The sequence below is a fragment of the Loxodonta africana genome, chromosome 6 (assembly GCF_030014295.1).
Source record: "Loxodonta africana isolate mLoxAfr1 chromosome 6, mLoxAfr1.hap2, whole genome shotgun sequence".
Lineage (NCBI taxonomy): Eukaryota > Metazoa > Chordata > Mammalia > Proboscidea > Elephantidae > Loxodonta > Loxodonta africana.
In genome coordinates this window covers 73773155-73788300 of record NC_087347.1, presented here as the reverse complement: position 1 = coordinate 73788300, position 15146 = coordinate 73773155, and the positions used below count along the sequence as shown (strand labels likewise).

The window sequence follows — 15146 nt, the reverse complement described above, 5'->3', positions numbered from 1 at the left end:
TTCCTTCACTGCATGACAAACTTTGTCTTTGTTTTTACTAGAAACATTGCTATGCCCTAAGTGAATGCTTGTAGAATTACCGGAATAAATGATTGCAATAAACGGGTCATTTCTTGGGTTTGAATTTGCCTCACCCCTGTAAAGGCAATTTTGCCATTTATCCCTCATGTTTACACAACTAAGAAACCAACCATTGGATTGCTGTCATTAGGACGCAGATTTGGGAGGGTGGATGGAGGTACTTGTCTATTTACGGTTCAGGTTCATGATAAGATTACTCAAGTTCATAACGATTTTTTATTGTTAAAGTCAATCTATTATAGAAAACTTGGAAGTCACTGAAAAAATTAAAGAAGAATTAAAAAGAAAAAAACCTGCAATCACATCTCCCAGACATATTTACAATTAACATTTTGGTGTCTATTCCTCTGGTAATTTTTCAACTTCTACCTTCTTATGTTATCATGACATTTCCCCTTAACCTTAACTGTTCTTTAAAGATAGAATTTTTAATAGTTGCATAATATCTGTCCTCTGAATGTTCCTCAGTGCACTCACTTCATGATTGTTGTATATTTGGGTTGATTCTCAAGCCCTTTCTTCTTAAGGCAGCAAAAATAATATTGCAGTGTTCTCCCAGAACATACAAAGAGCTCCTCCTGCCTGGCCAGGAAGAAGGGGACAAAAACATGTCAGGAAGTTTCCAGAAGGGAACAATAAGCCGTTTCACACTGTGGGAGTGCCCAGGCCAGGAGAGTTAGCACATACACCTGGAGAGTTAGGCCGAGGTCAGATTGAAGGGGGTCTGCTATGCTCTGTTATGTACCTTGAATATTATTCTGTTGCCATTTGGGGCACTGTTGAAGCACTTTGAAGGGAAGTGTGGTATAGTCAGATCCACAGTAGACAGGTTTCTCTGATATCTGTGGAGAATGGATTGGAGGAAGCCAAGACTAAAGACAGAAAACCAGATATTGAGTTTTATGAGATTAAAATTAATTATATTTTCATAATTTAATAGCAGCATTAGGTTACATGCATTTGACCTAAGAATCTGCTAAATGAAATGAAAATAATACTGAGCACAAGAGCCCTGGATTCTAGTCTTATTTTACCAATTTACCAGTGTGTCACCCAACATCTCCAGGCTACAAATTTTTTAAGCTATAAAGTGAGCTTAATAATCCTCGCTTACGCTTACCCTCTCCCTGTTTCCCAAGGGTTTGTAAATGGAATAACAGATACAATTGTATTTAATCGCAGCAACATTTATTGAGCACACCTGTGCTTGGCACTGTCCTGAACATTTCACATGCATCACCTAAGTCAGTTCTTGCAACAGAACTACAAGATAGTTACTAATGGTATCCCTGTTTTATGGGTTAGGAGACACACTTAGGCTAAGTCACTTCCCTGTGGTTAACCAGTAAGGGTGGACTCAGCGTTTGACCCAAGTCTGTCTGATTCCAGAGCCTGTGTTCTTTACAGTGCCCTCCCACCTGCCCTGGTTCAAAAAGGATCCAAAATGGCCCCATGGCTTTATGCCTTGAACTTAGGTAAGGGCATATGCCATGGAAATCTGATTTTTAATTAATATTAATAAAATAATCTCAATCAATTATTACCATATAGATCAGAACACAGCGCAGGTTTATTATCTACCATAGAACAAACGTCTTCTAGTGTGGAAGATACTCAGATTTGCCACTAATATGTAGTGAGTTATGATGATGATCAAGATTATTCTTTCCATGGCTACTTTAAGCTGTTACCTAGGAGTCTGAATTGAAGTTATGTGCTTCTAGAGCTTGTAATTCTTTCATTTTTTTTAAAGTTTATATCCTGAACTCTGCTATGTTTTTTTTCTTTAAATTTTATTTATTTTGTTGTTGTCGTTGAGAATATACATAGCAAAACATAAACCAATTCAACAGTTTCTACACGCGCAATGTAGTAACACTGATTACATTCTTTGAGTTGTGCAATCATTCTCACCCTCCTTTTCTGAGTTGTTCCACACTCGTTAACATAAACTCACTATTCCCTAAGGTTCCAGTCCAACCTTTCAAGTTACTGTTGTCAGTTTGATCCCATATACAACTTAAAAGAGTGTAATGCCCAATGCCCAAGGCAGACCTTTTTTACTAGTTAAGCTAAACTACAGTTGGATTTTAAGAAGACTTCAGGGTTCAAGATTCGAAGATTATCTCAGGGCTCTAGTTTCAGGGGTTCATCCAGCCTCCATGGCTCCAAAAAGTCTAGAGTCCATGAAAATTTTAAATTCTGCTCTGCGTTTTATCCCTTTTGATCAGGATTCTTCTATGGAATCTTTGATCAAAATGTTCAGTAATGGTAGCCAAGCACCGTCCAGTTCTTCTGGTCTCATGGCAAAGGAGGCAGTTGTTCATGGAGGCAATTAACCATGAATTCCATATTCTTCTCCTGTTCCTGACTATCCTTCCTCTGTTGCTCTAGGCGAATAGAGACCAACTGTTGTGCCTTGGCTGGCCACTTGCTAGCTTTTAAGACCCTGGGCACTACACAATGAACTCGGAGGCAGAACAGAAGCGCTAGACACGTTATTAGGCCAATTAACTGGGATGTCCCATGACACCATGACCATAAACCTCCAAACCAAGGAACCGAATCCCTTGAGGTGTTTGATTGTACATAAGCAGACTCAAAGCTACTTTTTTTTATTGTTGTTGTTGCTGTAAATATCTCTATCACACTAATTTTGCCATTTCAACTTTTTACTGATGTACAACTTACTGACAGAAATTACAATAATTAGCTGTGCAACCCTACCCTTAATCAATGTGATTTTTCTATCACCGTTAAACACCCTCCTCCCTTTTCCCCTTCCCTCCTGCCCTGGTAACCGCTAGTAAACTTTAGTGTCTATACATTTGCCTTTTCTTGTCTTCTTATTTAAATGATGTCATACAGTATTTGTCCTTTTGTGACTGGCTTATTTTGCTCAGCATAATGTCTTCAAGCTCCATCCATACTGTAGCACGTATCAAGACTTCGTTTCCCCTACTGGCTGAGTAGTATTCCATTGTGTGTATATACCACATTTTGTTTATCCATTCATCCATCGATGGGCATTTAGGTTGTTTCCACCTTTTGGCCATCGTGAATAGTGCTGCAGTGAACATTGATGTATAAGTCACTTTTTCAGGCTCTGCTTTCTTTTGCCTACGTACCTAGGAATGAAATTGCTGGGTAGCTCTATTTTCAGTTTTTTGAGGAACCGCCACACTGTTTTCCACAGTGGCGGTACCATTTGACATTCCCACCAGCAATGGATAGGGTTCCAATTTCCCCACATCCTTGCTAACATTTATTCTTATTTAACTTAGCCATCCTAGTAGGAGTGTAATGGTATCTCAGTGTGGTTTTGATTTGCATTTCTCTGATGGCTAATGATGCTGAGCATCTTTTCATGTGTTTGGTGGCCGTTCGAATGCCCTTTTTGTTGAAATGTCTGTTCAAGTCCTTTGCCCATTTTATGATTGAGTTATTTGTCATTTCGATGTTAAGTTGTTGAAGTTTATATAGAGAGAGAGAGAGAGAGAGAGGTTATTAGATTCTTGTCAGATATATGTTTTCTGAAGATATTCTCCCAGTTGGTAGCTTGTTTTTCACTTTTTTGGTAAAGTCTTCTGATGAAGAAAAGTTTTTAATTTTTATGAGGTCTCATTTATTTAGTCTTTCGCTGTTTGTGCTTTTGTTATTAGATAATCTGTTGTTGAGAGGTAGGCCTGACAGTGTTGCCGATTCTTGATCTAAGAACTTTATGGCTTTAGTTTGCACATTTAGATCCTTAATTCATTTTTAATTTATTTTTGTGTATGGTGTGAAGCAAGGATACTGTTTCATTTTTCTACTTGTGGAGATACAATTTGCCCAGCACCATTTATTGAAGAGACTCTTCTTTCCCCATCAAATGGACTTAGCACCCTTGTCAAAAATCATTTGGCCGTAGATGTGCAGGTTTATTTCTGGACTCTCAATTCTATTCCATTGTTCTATGTGTCTATTTTTATATCAGTACCAGGCTGTATTGTATGTTTTCAAATAAGGAAGCGTGAGTCCTCCAATTTAGTTCTTCTCTTTTACCATTGTTTTAGCTATTTGGTGTCTGCTATGTTTTGTCAGCAGCAGAATCCAACTGGCCATAAGAGTCTAAAGTTTTAAAATCCATTTTCAAAGCTGATTCCACAGGAATTAAGTGCTTTACAGTTTCAAATTGCCTTATGATGAGGGTTACCAGATTAAATACAATGAAATTTGGATTTCAGGTAAACAATAAAGATTTTTTTAGTATGAGTATGTCCCATGTAATATTTTTATTTACTAAATCTGGCAACCCTACTTTTGATCATTAATCTGCTTCTCTTCCCAGCTCCCTCAAAAGGTTGGTGGAAATTTTAATCTAAAGGTAGCATAGAAGCCGCTGACAACCCCCAGCCCGATTTCAGTTATCAGAGTCAGTTTACTCCCACATCAACCCGTTAGCCAGAACCATAAACTAAACCTAAAAACTAGTGTTTGAGCAGCACTATATAGTTTATATGGTCATCTCACATACGTCATCTCTTTGAGCTTCAAAATAACTCTGTGAACTAGGTAGGGCTAATGTTATCATCTGCAGTTTACAGATGAAAAAATTGAGGTTAATAGGTGGTGAGTGCCTGCTGAGTAAAATAATCACAAAAGGACAAATATTGTAAGATACCACTTTTATAAAAAGCCGAGAATAGGTTTACACACAGAAAGCAATGTTCTTTGATGGTTTTCGGGGTGAGAAAGGAAGAGAGGGAGACTTACTAGAAGACGCGTGTTAATTCTGATGAAAAGAAAGGCACTGTACAATATGAGCCAAGTCAACGCAACATGACCAAGGTAAGTGAAGACATTGAGAGGTACACAAGAATAAAATGAAAACACTAAGAGGTGCACACACACACACACACACACACACACATATATATATATATTGTACTCAGAGGCAAGTAGTTACACTGCCTGACTCCATCCAAATTTGTTTATTTTTCTCAATCTGCTATTTCAGTTTTTTAATGGAAAATATTTATAGTTGTACCCTTTAAAAGTTTAATGTTAGTCTAACAGAAACTGGAGAAACTCTGAGAACATGGCCTCCAGGCACACTTTTAACTCAGTACTGAAGTCACTCCTGAGGTTCACCCTTCAGCAAAAGATTAGACAGGTCTATAAGGCCAACAATAACACAAAAAAAGAAAAGAAGAAGAAAAAAAAGAAAATGTTTTATGTTAAACTTCTGGAGGGTCCTCATAGTAAACACTTTTGCTGGAAAAATATGGGGCATATTCAGATTCTAAACATGTAAAACCTCGAACCACATTGCCCTAAGAAAATTTAACACTGAGAGGCCTGAATTATGGAGCCCTTACCCATGCCCTGATGGGGATGACATCACATCTCACCAGTGTTCGTAAAGCTTTTGCTGCAGCTGTGGACCGTGCTCATTTCCAACTTCACAAAGGCTCTAGTATCAGAGCTAGAAAATGTTCTCTCTACCAAGTCAGCATCTGTCGCCCAGTTGCATCTGATAAGCTAAAAATACCCTTTTCTGAGTTGAAGATAAGGTGAAGGCGTGGTGACGTGGCGAGGAGCTGAGCAGGACACTTTAAATGTCAACTCACCAGGCTCCTAACACTTGGGATGCTGCAAAGAAAAAGAAACAAGGATCCTGGGAGGTGAAGAAAAGAAACACGTTTTGCTGGCTTTGTTAATTATTAAGCACCAGTTACCACGTGCTGTTGAGTCAATTCCAACTCATGTCAGAGTAGAACTGTGCCCCATGAGGCTTTTCATTGCCTGATTTTTCTGAAGTAGATCGTGCCACTTGACGGACTCAAGCCTTCAGCTTTTCAGTTATAGCAGCTGATCACGTTAACTGTTTATACCACCCACAAACACTGTTAGACAAGGAGGTGGTTAACCACACCACAAACGGGAGTAGAAGAAGTGAGATCTCTAGAAGTTTTTTAAAGTGTTGGGAAATGGTGATCCAAGTTTGAGAGATGACTTATAAGCAGGAGAATTGAAAAGATTGTGATAAAATGTTGCCACAAAAATAAAGCACCCTCCTTCCAGAAAAAATCATAAGGCGTTTCAGTTATTTTGAAGCTTGACCACAGGTTAAGTAGATAGTTACAACATTGAGGCCCCTGGGTATTTTCCCCCCATGTACCAGGGAATAGGTCTATGAGGGACAGGTCTAGAGGAACTAGGTTATTTGCTTTCTCATTTGCATATTTTACCACTGGCCATGCCAAGTGCTGCTTGGTGGCTGGATGAATCCTTCATTTTATCCACGTTCCAACAGAGGAGCTCTGTCTCTGACCTTGATAAATTCCTTGATAAAACTGTATTTACCAGCAGCTTCCAATATCACCTGAGCCCTCCCATCCTTTAATGTATAAACTGCTTCTCCATCCATCCCCGTTTATTATCTTGTCTGTAACTAGACATTGCTGCCAGAATGCATCCCCTGCAGAAACTAGGCCTTTCCACAGCAGGATCCAACAAATCCACATCAACGTGGCACCATGCAGGTTTGTAAAGAAGCAGGGGTGCCTAATATCTCTCCCTGTGACATCTGGAGAAGGACGAGTAAAGACCGGGTACATTCACCAGCTGCCACTCAGAGCAGCCCGAGAGTCAATTCAGTCCCTGGCCTTGTAGGTTACTCTTATGAAGGTACGTGGGAGTTAGTGCCTCCTGCTCGGGCGACTGTTCCCTTTACTCTTGAAAGCCAAATTGCCTTCAGTCCTTGGGACCCTTTCATTACTATTTCAACAGGCTGGGGGCTGATTTGTGGAAGCTCTTCTCCATCTTTTCCCTGCCACCCCTTAAAGACCAAAGCATGAAACTGCCACTATTTGCCATAAGAAGCCCCACTTTTAAAATACGACTTTGTTCAGTGATTGGGGTGGCTAACACCCAGTTTGAGGTGTTATCAGGTGCTCCTGGGAGGAGGGGGTATAGATCAAGAGGAGAACCTTTGTCTGATGTGAGGAGAGAGGTGAGCCTTGTCTGAGACACTAGATGGCATAGCAGCTCTGAGCTGGTGGCCCCGAGGGGCTGGTTTGTTCTCTCCGCGGCTGTTGTTGCTGCACAAACAGCCAAGAGCCACCTGGGGCAGGAGGGGCTCACGTTTTGCTCTGCTTTGGTGGGCACAGATTGGCCGGGCTGACTTTTGCTCCATCTGGCCTCCTCCGCGTGACTTAGCTCAGCTTTTGGTCCTAATGACATGGCAACATCCCTGAGGGACAGTGTCCTAGTTTCACACAAACCTCCCTCGAATGCTTCTGTCACTTTGCAAATGGTGAATCTACTCTTTTTTTTTTTTTAAAGTAAGTCTCTTCACACCTTGAAGTCCTGACTTCTCTCACCTTATTGAAAATTTTTCTGGAAACAGGACCCACACAGTTCACTGTTCCCAGGGTGGATTGCCAAATGACAGTGTCCTGCCCTGTGATTACATTGACCACTGTAGACCACAGGGTTGTTTGCTTGTTTGTTTTTTCTTCCTTTTTTTCCCTCTTTCATTTTGGATGTTGTTTAAGACTCAGAGACCAAGCTGTTATTAGGCTTTGTTCCACTCGGTTTCAACCAGCTGCCGTGGGCTTCTCTGCGGCATCCAGGGAGTCCACATGGAGGTCTTTATTTCTGTGTGTTGGTCATTGATGAATGGAGGACCCAGGGTAGAATGGGCCATCATGTGGGTTTCTATGCAGGTGTAGTGGTTCACACCCCAACAGAGCCTCCCCTGAGAGCGGTGGGGCTGACCCTTTGATGGGCATGTTTGCTGGTAGGCTTTGCTGTGGAGTGTACATGGGGGAAGCAGCTGGCTGAAGCCACCCCCTACACCTTCTCCCATTAGTTGCCAAAATAGAGAAGATTTCGTTAGGAATGGAGCCCTCCATGTATATCCCTCCTGGAGAGCTGCCTTTCTTTCCCTTCTCTACCTCCAGGGAAGGCCCAGGGTTTTCACACGCTCTTTTCTGCTTCTCTCTTAGGCTGCAGTGCTCACCCCGAGGGCCCTGCCTGGGCATTTGTCCTAAGGAGCAGGTCTCAGGTTTTAGTAAACTCTGCCACTATCCACTGCCCAGTACGAGGGGGTCGGAAAGAGGGACCTGAATGGCCCAACTCATCTGAATGAAGCAGCCTTTGATGACTCACCTGACCTCACCCACTCCTGCCCCCTGTGCTTGACCAAGAAGAGCCCCTGTTGGTGACAGTGCTTACTCCTGTTCTGGTTTTCTTCTGGGAGTGCTGAGCTATGCTTGCTTCCAGTATTCTTCTTCAGACATTCTATTCCTATCTACTTTCTATCATCCAAGAGCTCCTAAAATTTTGTGGTCTCCTGATTAAACTATTTTTGTTTTTGGTGGTCATGGTGTTATTTGTTTTCTGGTGCTTTTTGGACTTTAAAATATCTTTTCTATCACACCTTTAGCATGGCAGCCAAACATTTGGCCAAAGAAGGGCCCAGCCCCACAGGTGCTGCTTGGTCCTCGATGGTTCCCTTAGTCCAGGGCCCCCCGATCTTGACTTCCTCTGACTGAGTACTCACAGCAGGCCTAGGATGGTAATTTGTTCCATACAACTAGAGGAATAAATCTAAGGAAAATATAACAAGCTCTGGTGGTGCCATGGTTAATCACTTGGCTGCTAACTGAAAGGTGGGCAGTTTGGACCCACCCAGCAGTTCTAGGGGAGAAGGACTTGGTAATCTACTCTCATAAAGATTGTTATTGTTCTTGTGTGCCATTGAGTCTATCCCAACTCATAGTGACCTCAGGTGACAGAGTAGAACTGCCCCATAGGGTTTCCTAGGCTTTAATCTTTATGGAGCAGTTTCTCAGGTCTTTAATCCTGCAGAGCTGCTGGTGGGTTCAAACCACCAACTTTTTGGTTAACAGCCAAGTGCTTAACCATTATATCACCAGGACTCTTTTCTATTGTTTCAAGAGAATTGGGGTAAGAGGTGAGATCCATCATTTTAATCCTACGCCCTTCCCCTTATTAATAATTAACTATTTGCCATGGCATAAATGTGTCATTATAGAAGTGAGCTGCCTTGAGCACCTCATCTCTCTTAGCCCTCAGTGGGAGGGATAGCAGAGTGTAAGCCCCATCTCCTCAGGCCACAAAACAAGAACTGGTCTGTGGTACTGCTGTGGTCTCCCTTGGGCAGACCCTGGATTGAGCATGAATTATAAGAACTTGTGTGCTCGTTCATCCTATCAACTTTATTGAATACCCACTCTGATCCTAAGGCCTCTTTGCATTTGTGCCATATTTCCTAGTTTATACAATGTGTCATGTATATTATCTCATTTGATCTTTACAACAATCCTGTTTATTATTCCCATTTTACAGATACAGGAATTAGTCATTAGACCATTCATACAAGTAGGAAGTTCATGATGTAGATCTCAAATCCAGTTTCTGCTTCCAATCCAGCGCTGTGTGCACAACCAGATATTATTACTTTTAAAAAGATGAGCCTAATGTTACGGATAGTTAAGGTAACAACATCCATCACTATAAGTGGTGATTACCATAGCAGTAGGACCCTGTGCCATGGAAGAATAAAGGACTCTCTGCCATGGGTGAGCCAGTTTTATCTGGGAGAGGTGACATCTGAGCTAGGTTTGAGGCTGAGAAAAATATCCCAGGCAAAGGGAAGAGCATGAGAAAAGGCTTTGAAGCATGAAAAAGTACAGCATGTTTAGGGAATGGAGAGATGCCTCTATGGTTGGAGGAGAGAATATGGTCATAAAGGAAGGTCTGAAAACAAGGGAGATAGACAAATTTGGAAAAATAAATTGAGATCTGGTTTTAAAGATGTCATGATGAGGGAACGCTTCTGGATGTCTGAGCTTGTGGTACTTGTGGGTTATGTAGGAAGAGATGTCCAGGAGGCCACTGGGGCTCAGGAAAGAGGTCTGTTTGGAGATAAAGATGTAGGTCTCATCATCATGGAGATGAAAATTAGAGATTTTCCCAGGGAGAGTGCAGAGTGAAAAGAGATCAGAGACAAAGACAGAGCCTTGGGGCAGAGCACAATTCAAGATGTGGACAAAAGAACAACAGACCAAGAAAGACATTGAAGAGAAATGTTTAGAAAAGAAGGAAGAGAGCCAGGAGGGCAGGCAGCACAGGGGGAGAAGAGAGTTTCGGGGAGTGCTTGATGGTGTGGGAAGGCAAGGAAGTTGAATATGTTTTCAAAAATAGCTTGAATTTTGCCACCCTTACCTCTCCCCCCACTCCCTACTGTGGTGCAGGTCCTAAGACTAACTGCTGGCTCAAAGTGTTGGCTCAAAGAGCAGCCTTATATCACTATGTCAGGTTTTTAGAATACTGCCTAGATGACCTGACAGGGCTCTTCATCACGTTTTAAATCTTGGATGAAATAATTTTTTTTAATATAACAGATTTATAGATTTCTAAAGGCAGGACTTATTTTCAACCCATAGGAGTTGATATGTATAGATTTCATATTGGTATTACATAAACACTTCCGAACTTGTAGAGATCTGCTCTCATAATTCCAAACATTGAGTCTGTCAAGATTTTAGGGCTAAATTCTAACCCCTTTTTTTCCTCCCCACTGAGTTTTTCTCCTCCCTCCATAATAGCCCACCCCATGGAGGTAAGAATGAGACTTGTTAACTGTTTTCTCTTTTAGCCAAGCTTCTAGTAAGGTTCCATGCTATTTGCAGCTGATGTCAAGTAGCAAGAACAGCGGGACTGCTCCTTGTGCTGAAGAGCCATAATCCTATTACGCCTACCATGGGACTTTCACATTAGCTGCCTCTATAGTAGTGGATGGACTGAGGTGACTCACTTGACTTTTAAATCCTCAACGGTCCCAGTTTCAAAATCCCCATGTCTAAGTCAAGTAGTAGATTAGACCCCTTGCTAAGAAGGCCTGGCTCCTCTGGAGTTCTTGTGGCCACAGCTTTTCCTTCTGTGTCTTTATAGACCCCATGCCTTCTGGGTTCCACGAGTAAGTACTAGATTGGTACACCAATGTGTCCTTCAGTGGTGATCCTTGGCAGGAGGTGAACCTCGCTGACGTCTCCTTGGGTCATGAATTTAATATCTGTCTTTTGTAGAGTTAGGATTAGGAAAAATATCCTCCATTGATTTTATAAGAGAAGTGATACCATATCCTTTTGTTCATGTTAAAGCTGTCCTTGTGAAGTAATATGCAAGGAACATGAAGAGTTCCCTTACTTCCTCAATTAGCTCTCACTAGATTTGTCACCTTTCCTGCATTATAATTGCAGCTGTAAGATCATTTAATGCAATTAACTATTTTAGCTTATTTATAATAAAGTTTTGGTTGTTCAGAATACTTCTCTAATAATTCACTAAGTTTCTGGTCCTATTTGCTTGACCAAAATGTCATTTTTTATTTGTGAACTTGCTTTACTTCTTTTGCAAGGATATGGGTTTTGAAGATCACCTTGTTGTTGCTGTTGTTGTTTTATTCCTTACACAAATAAATATGCAGGTACCTTCACATTTGCTGCTTCCTCTAGCTTTCACTTCATCTCTCTCAGGAAGGCATTATCCCCAATGTACAGATAAGGACACTGAGGCTCTGATGTCATGGGGATGATGAGTCGTTGCTCTGAAATTAGAACCTGATCTTCAGACTCCAAATTCAGTGCTGTGTTCAGCATACCAACACTTCCTGGATTTATTTAATCAAGGAACACTCATTAAATTGTAAAATGATGATGAAACACCATCAGAAGCTCATTAAAGTTTAAATGTTTAATATAGGGTAACATTCCTAGGACTGCTGTAACGAAGAACCACTAACTGGGTGGCTGAAAACAACAGAAATTTATTCTCTTATTGGCCTGGAGGCTAGGAGTCTGAAATCATTGTGTCAGCAGGGCCATACCTTCTCTGAAGGCTCTAGGGGAGAATCTGTTCTGGGCCTTTCTCCTAGCTCCTAATGTTACCAGCAATCCTTAGCATTGGCTTTTAGGCACATCACTCTAATCTCTGTCTCCATCATCACATGGTGTTCTCAATGTGTATGTTTGTGTCTCTTTCCCTTTTCTTATAAGGACACGAGTCATACTGGAGTAGGGCCTGCCCTAATGACTTCATCTTAACTTGATTATATCTGCAAAGACTCTGTTCCCAAATAAGGTCATATTCACAGGTACTGGCGCTTAGGACTTCAATATATCTTTTGGGGAGACACAATTCAACCCCTAACAGATAGGTAAGAAAATGCTGAGTCTACGTACATTCTTTATTTACATCCTTTGGAAGAAGTATATGGCATAACCCAAACCAATAGTAACAGCAGCATTATTATTCTTTTTGGCTGAGAAATCACACAGGATCCCAAGGAATTTGGATTAACCCCAACTGTTCGTAGTTGCATTAAAGTTGAATTTTATTGTTACTGATTAAGGTGGCGATGAAAAGTAATTTTTTAGCATAATCCTCTACAGAATGAGAGTCAAGCTAGCAAACTGCGATGTAAGTGAAGGTTCTCTTTCCTCTGAGAGCAGAAGGGAGGAGGATTGTTTGTACATCTGATCTCTTGGATTCGCTTCCAACAAGGAACACATTCATCTCGTGGATTATAATGGCATAAGTCTTTCCCTCTGCCAATATCTTTTTTATAGAGGAAGAATGCCTGAATATATTACTGACCCCTGAAGCCCTTTCCATTTTTGCCTCTTCATTATTTCCATTTTTTTTCCCTTTGTAGACCTGGCCAAAGGACGGTGGATGACCTAGAGATTATCTATGAAGAGCTCCTACACATTAAAGCCTTGTCCCATCTTTCTACCACAGTAAGTTGCCTCTTAGGTCAGCAAGATCAGGGGGATTTTGAGTTAAATGCAACGATTAGGACTTGTGCCCTGTTGTACAGTGGTTAGGCACTCAGCCTCTAACCAAAAGGTTGTCAGATTGAACCTAAACAGTGGCTCTGTAGAAGAAAGACCTGGTGATCTGCTTGTGTAAAGATCAAAGCCAAGAAAACCTGTGGGGCAGTTCTACTCTGTCGCAGGAGGTCACTATTGGTTGGAATCGACTCAACAGCACCCGACAACAACAACAGCTTTAGGACTGGAGGAGAGTATTACGGTATTATGGTTGTGGGAAAGGGTCTGGGACTGCCTGAATTCTACCTCACATCACCCTCCTCCCTTTCATGGAGTGCTAAGAAAATTATACCCAAGAACAATCACCAAAAGGGAATGAAGTATTAATATGTTAGTAGTCGCCCATGTTCCGAAACACCAAGACAATCCGGTATGAATAGAATTGAAACATGTGATTCATCCTTCAAATCTAAATCTTAGAACCTGCACATTCAATCAGGAGAGAGCAAGAAAGAGCCAGACTCCAAGAGAGCCTGGATCCCTCCCCTAGAGGGAGGAAGGAGAGAAATTAAGATGACCTGCTTTGGCCCAAGGGGCCAGTCCTACCCATGCTTGCCTGCCCCATGAGAAAGGAAGCAGAAAGTTCAAGAGAGCATCAGTTCAGATATGTTAGGACACACTAGCACAGCCTGCTAAAAACAGGGCCCATTAACTGTCTCTGACTCTGAATGCTAACCTGATTAGGATATTTAGAAAGGCAGTGGATGGAGGTTTTGGTTTCTGAATAGGAACAGAAACACCTCCTTCCATAATAACATGATTTCCCAGCAACATGAGTCTCCTATATGCTAATAATTCAATATAATAATAATATGTCTAACTTTCACAGATTCTGTACTGAGGCCCCTAAATCTTACCTACATGTCTAATTTGCTCTTTCATTACCAGTTCACCAAAGGTGATGTTATGCTATCACAAGATGGCAGCACCTGCTGGTCCCTGCTCTGGGGGCCGGGGGAGGGAAAGTTCAGGTCTTTGCTGAGAGCAGTGAGGCATTTCCCGCAGCCTCAAGCAGCAGGGCTCCAAACCCCATCCTCACCACCAACTGTAAGGTTTGAGACTCTGCCAACTGCACTCTAAAAAGGGCAAGGTGGGCATACCCCGTCTTTATCATTTACTGCATAGCAAGGATCAGCATGAATCCAGTTCCCAGCTGGAAGTGGATCCAGGCCTCACCTTCCCATATTTCTATTCCTCGTCACCAGCCACTTACGTGGCAATTCCTCCCTCTGACCCTAACTAGCCAGAGTTAGATCAGACCTCACCCTTGGCTATCCTGAGCCAAGTCAAAACATCCCTGGCAACCTGAGGCCAGGTCACTGGGAACCAGGCATAGGCTCAGGAGTCTGCACAACCCCTGCACTTCAGATGGCCTCTCTTGCTCTCTGTCTGTTTGTCTCTCTCTTTCTCTGTCGCTAGTCTCCTAGGACTGGGTCACAAGCTAGAAGGACTCTATCAGTCTTCATCAACTGCCTGTGCTTTCTCTATCACCCAGCCACCCAGACCTGGGCCTACACAAATTGACTCTCTACTGCAAGCCCCTACTTGCTTATTGCCCCTGTAGATTCATTAGTTCTCTATTATGGCTCACAACATTCATGGAAACTGTTACCTAATTCTGGGAGAGTTCCTGGCATGGAGCCTCCATTGTTTTCATCAACCCAGACAGGGCGGCCTTGACATTCCCCCCATCCCCTGGACTAGTGGGGATCCGGAAGCTTGCTCATCTACATGGAGTATACGAGGGAGTGGTCCAGCCCCACTCCTGTCCTTGTCATGCCCATGCTCTACATGGTGTCAGAGACCTGGAGCCTCACCTGGGGAGCCCCTCGTGTCTGTGGTGTTCATGCTGTAGAGGGAGGTGAGGAAAGGCCCCTTCTCCCTACCTGTGCTCCAGTGACCTAGCATGCCACTATTCTGACACCCCTAGTCCCGTGAAATTGAGGGGATTGTGGGTGGCCTCGTCTCTCTACCTCACACCCTGGCTACTCAGGAACTGCTGAAAATTCTCAGACTACCTGCTGCTTGAGGGAATAGAGCCATAATTTGGGACCACAATTTGGAATTTTTAGAAAAAGAGATTTTTTTCTTTGCTATCTTGGGATGTAAATCCACTCACACATTTAAGCTTAATTTTCAACTTCAATGCATTGAATT

General features: G+C 42.2%; 1 protein-coding gene across 1 annotated transcript in view; it reads left to right on the top strand.

Moving 5' to 3' along the window:
* The window catches only part of RAPGEF4 (Rap guanine nucleotide exchange factor 4), a 153392-nt gene that overhangs the window by 69426 nt on the left and 68820 nt on the right, over positions 1–15146 (top strand). Inside the window, exon 7 of the mRNA XM_064286994.1 lies at positions 12812–12896. Coding sequence (XP_064143064.1) covers positions 12812–12896 — 85 coding nt within the window. The remainder of the gene's footprint in view (positions 1–12811; positions 12897–15146) is intronic.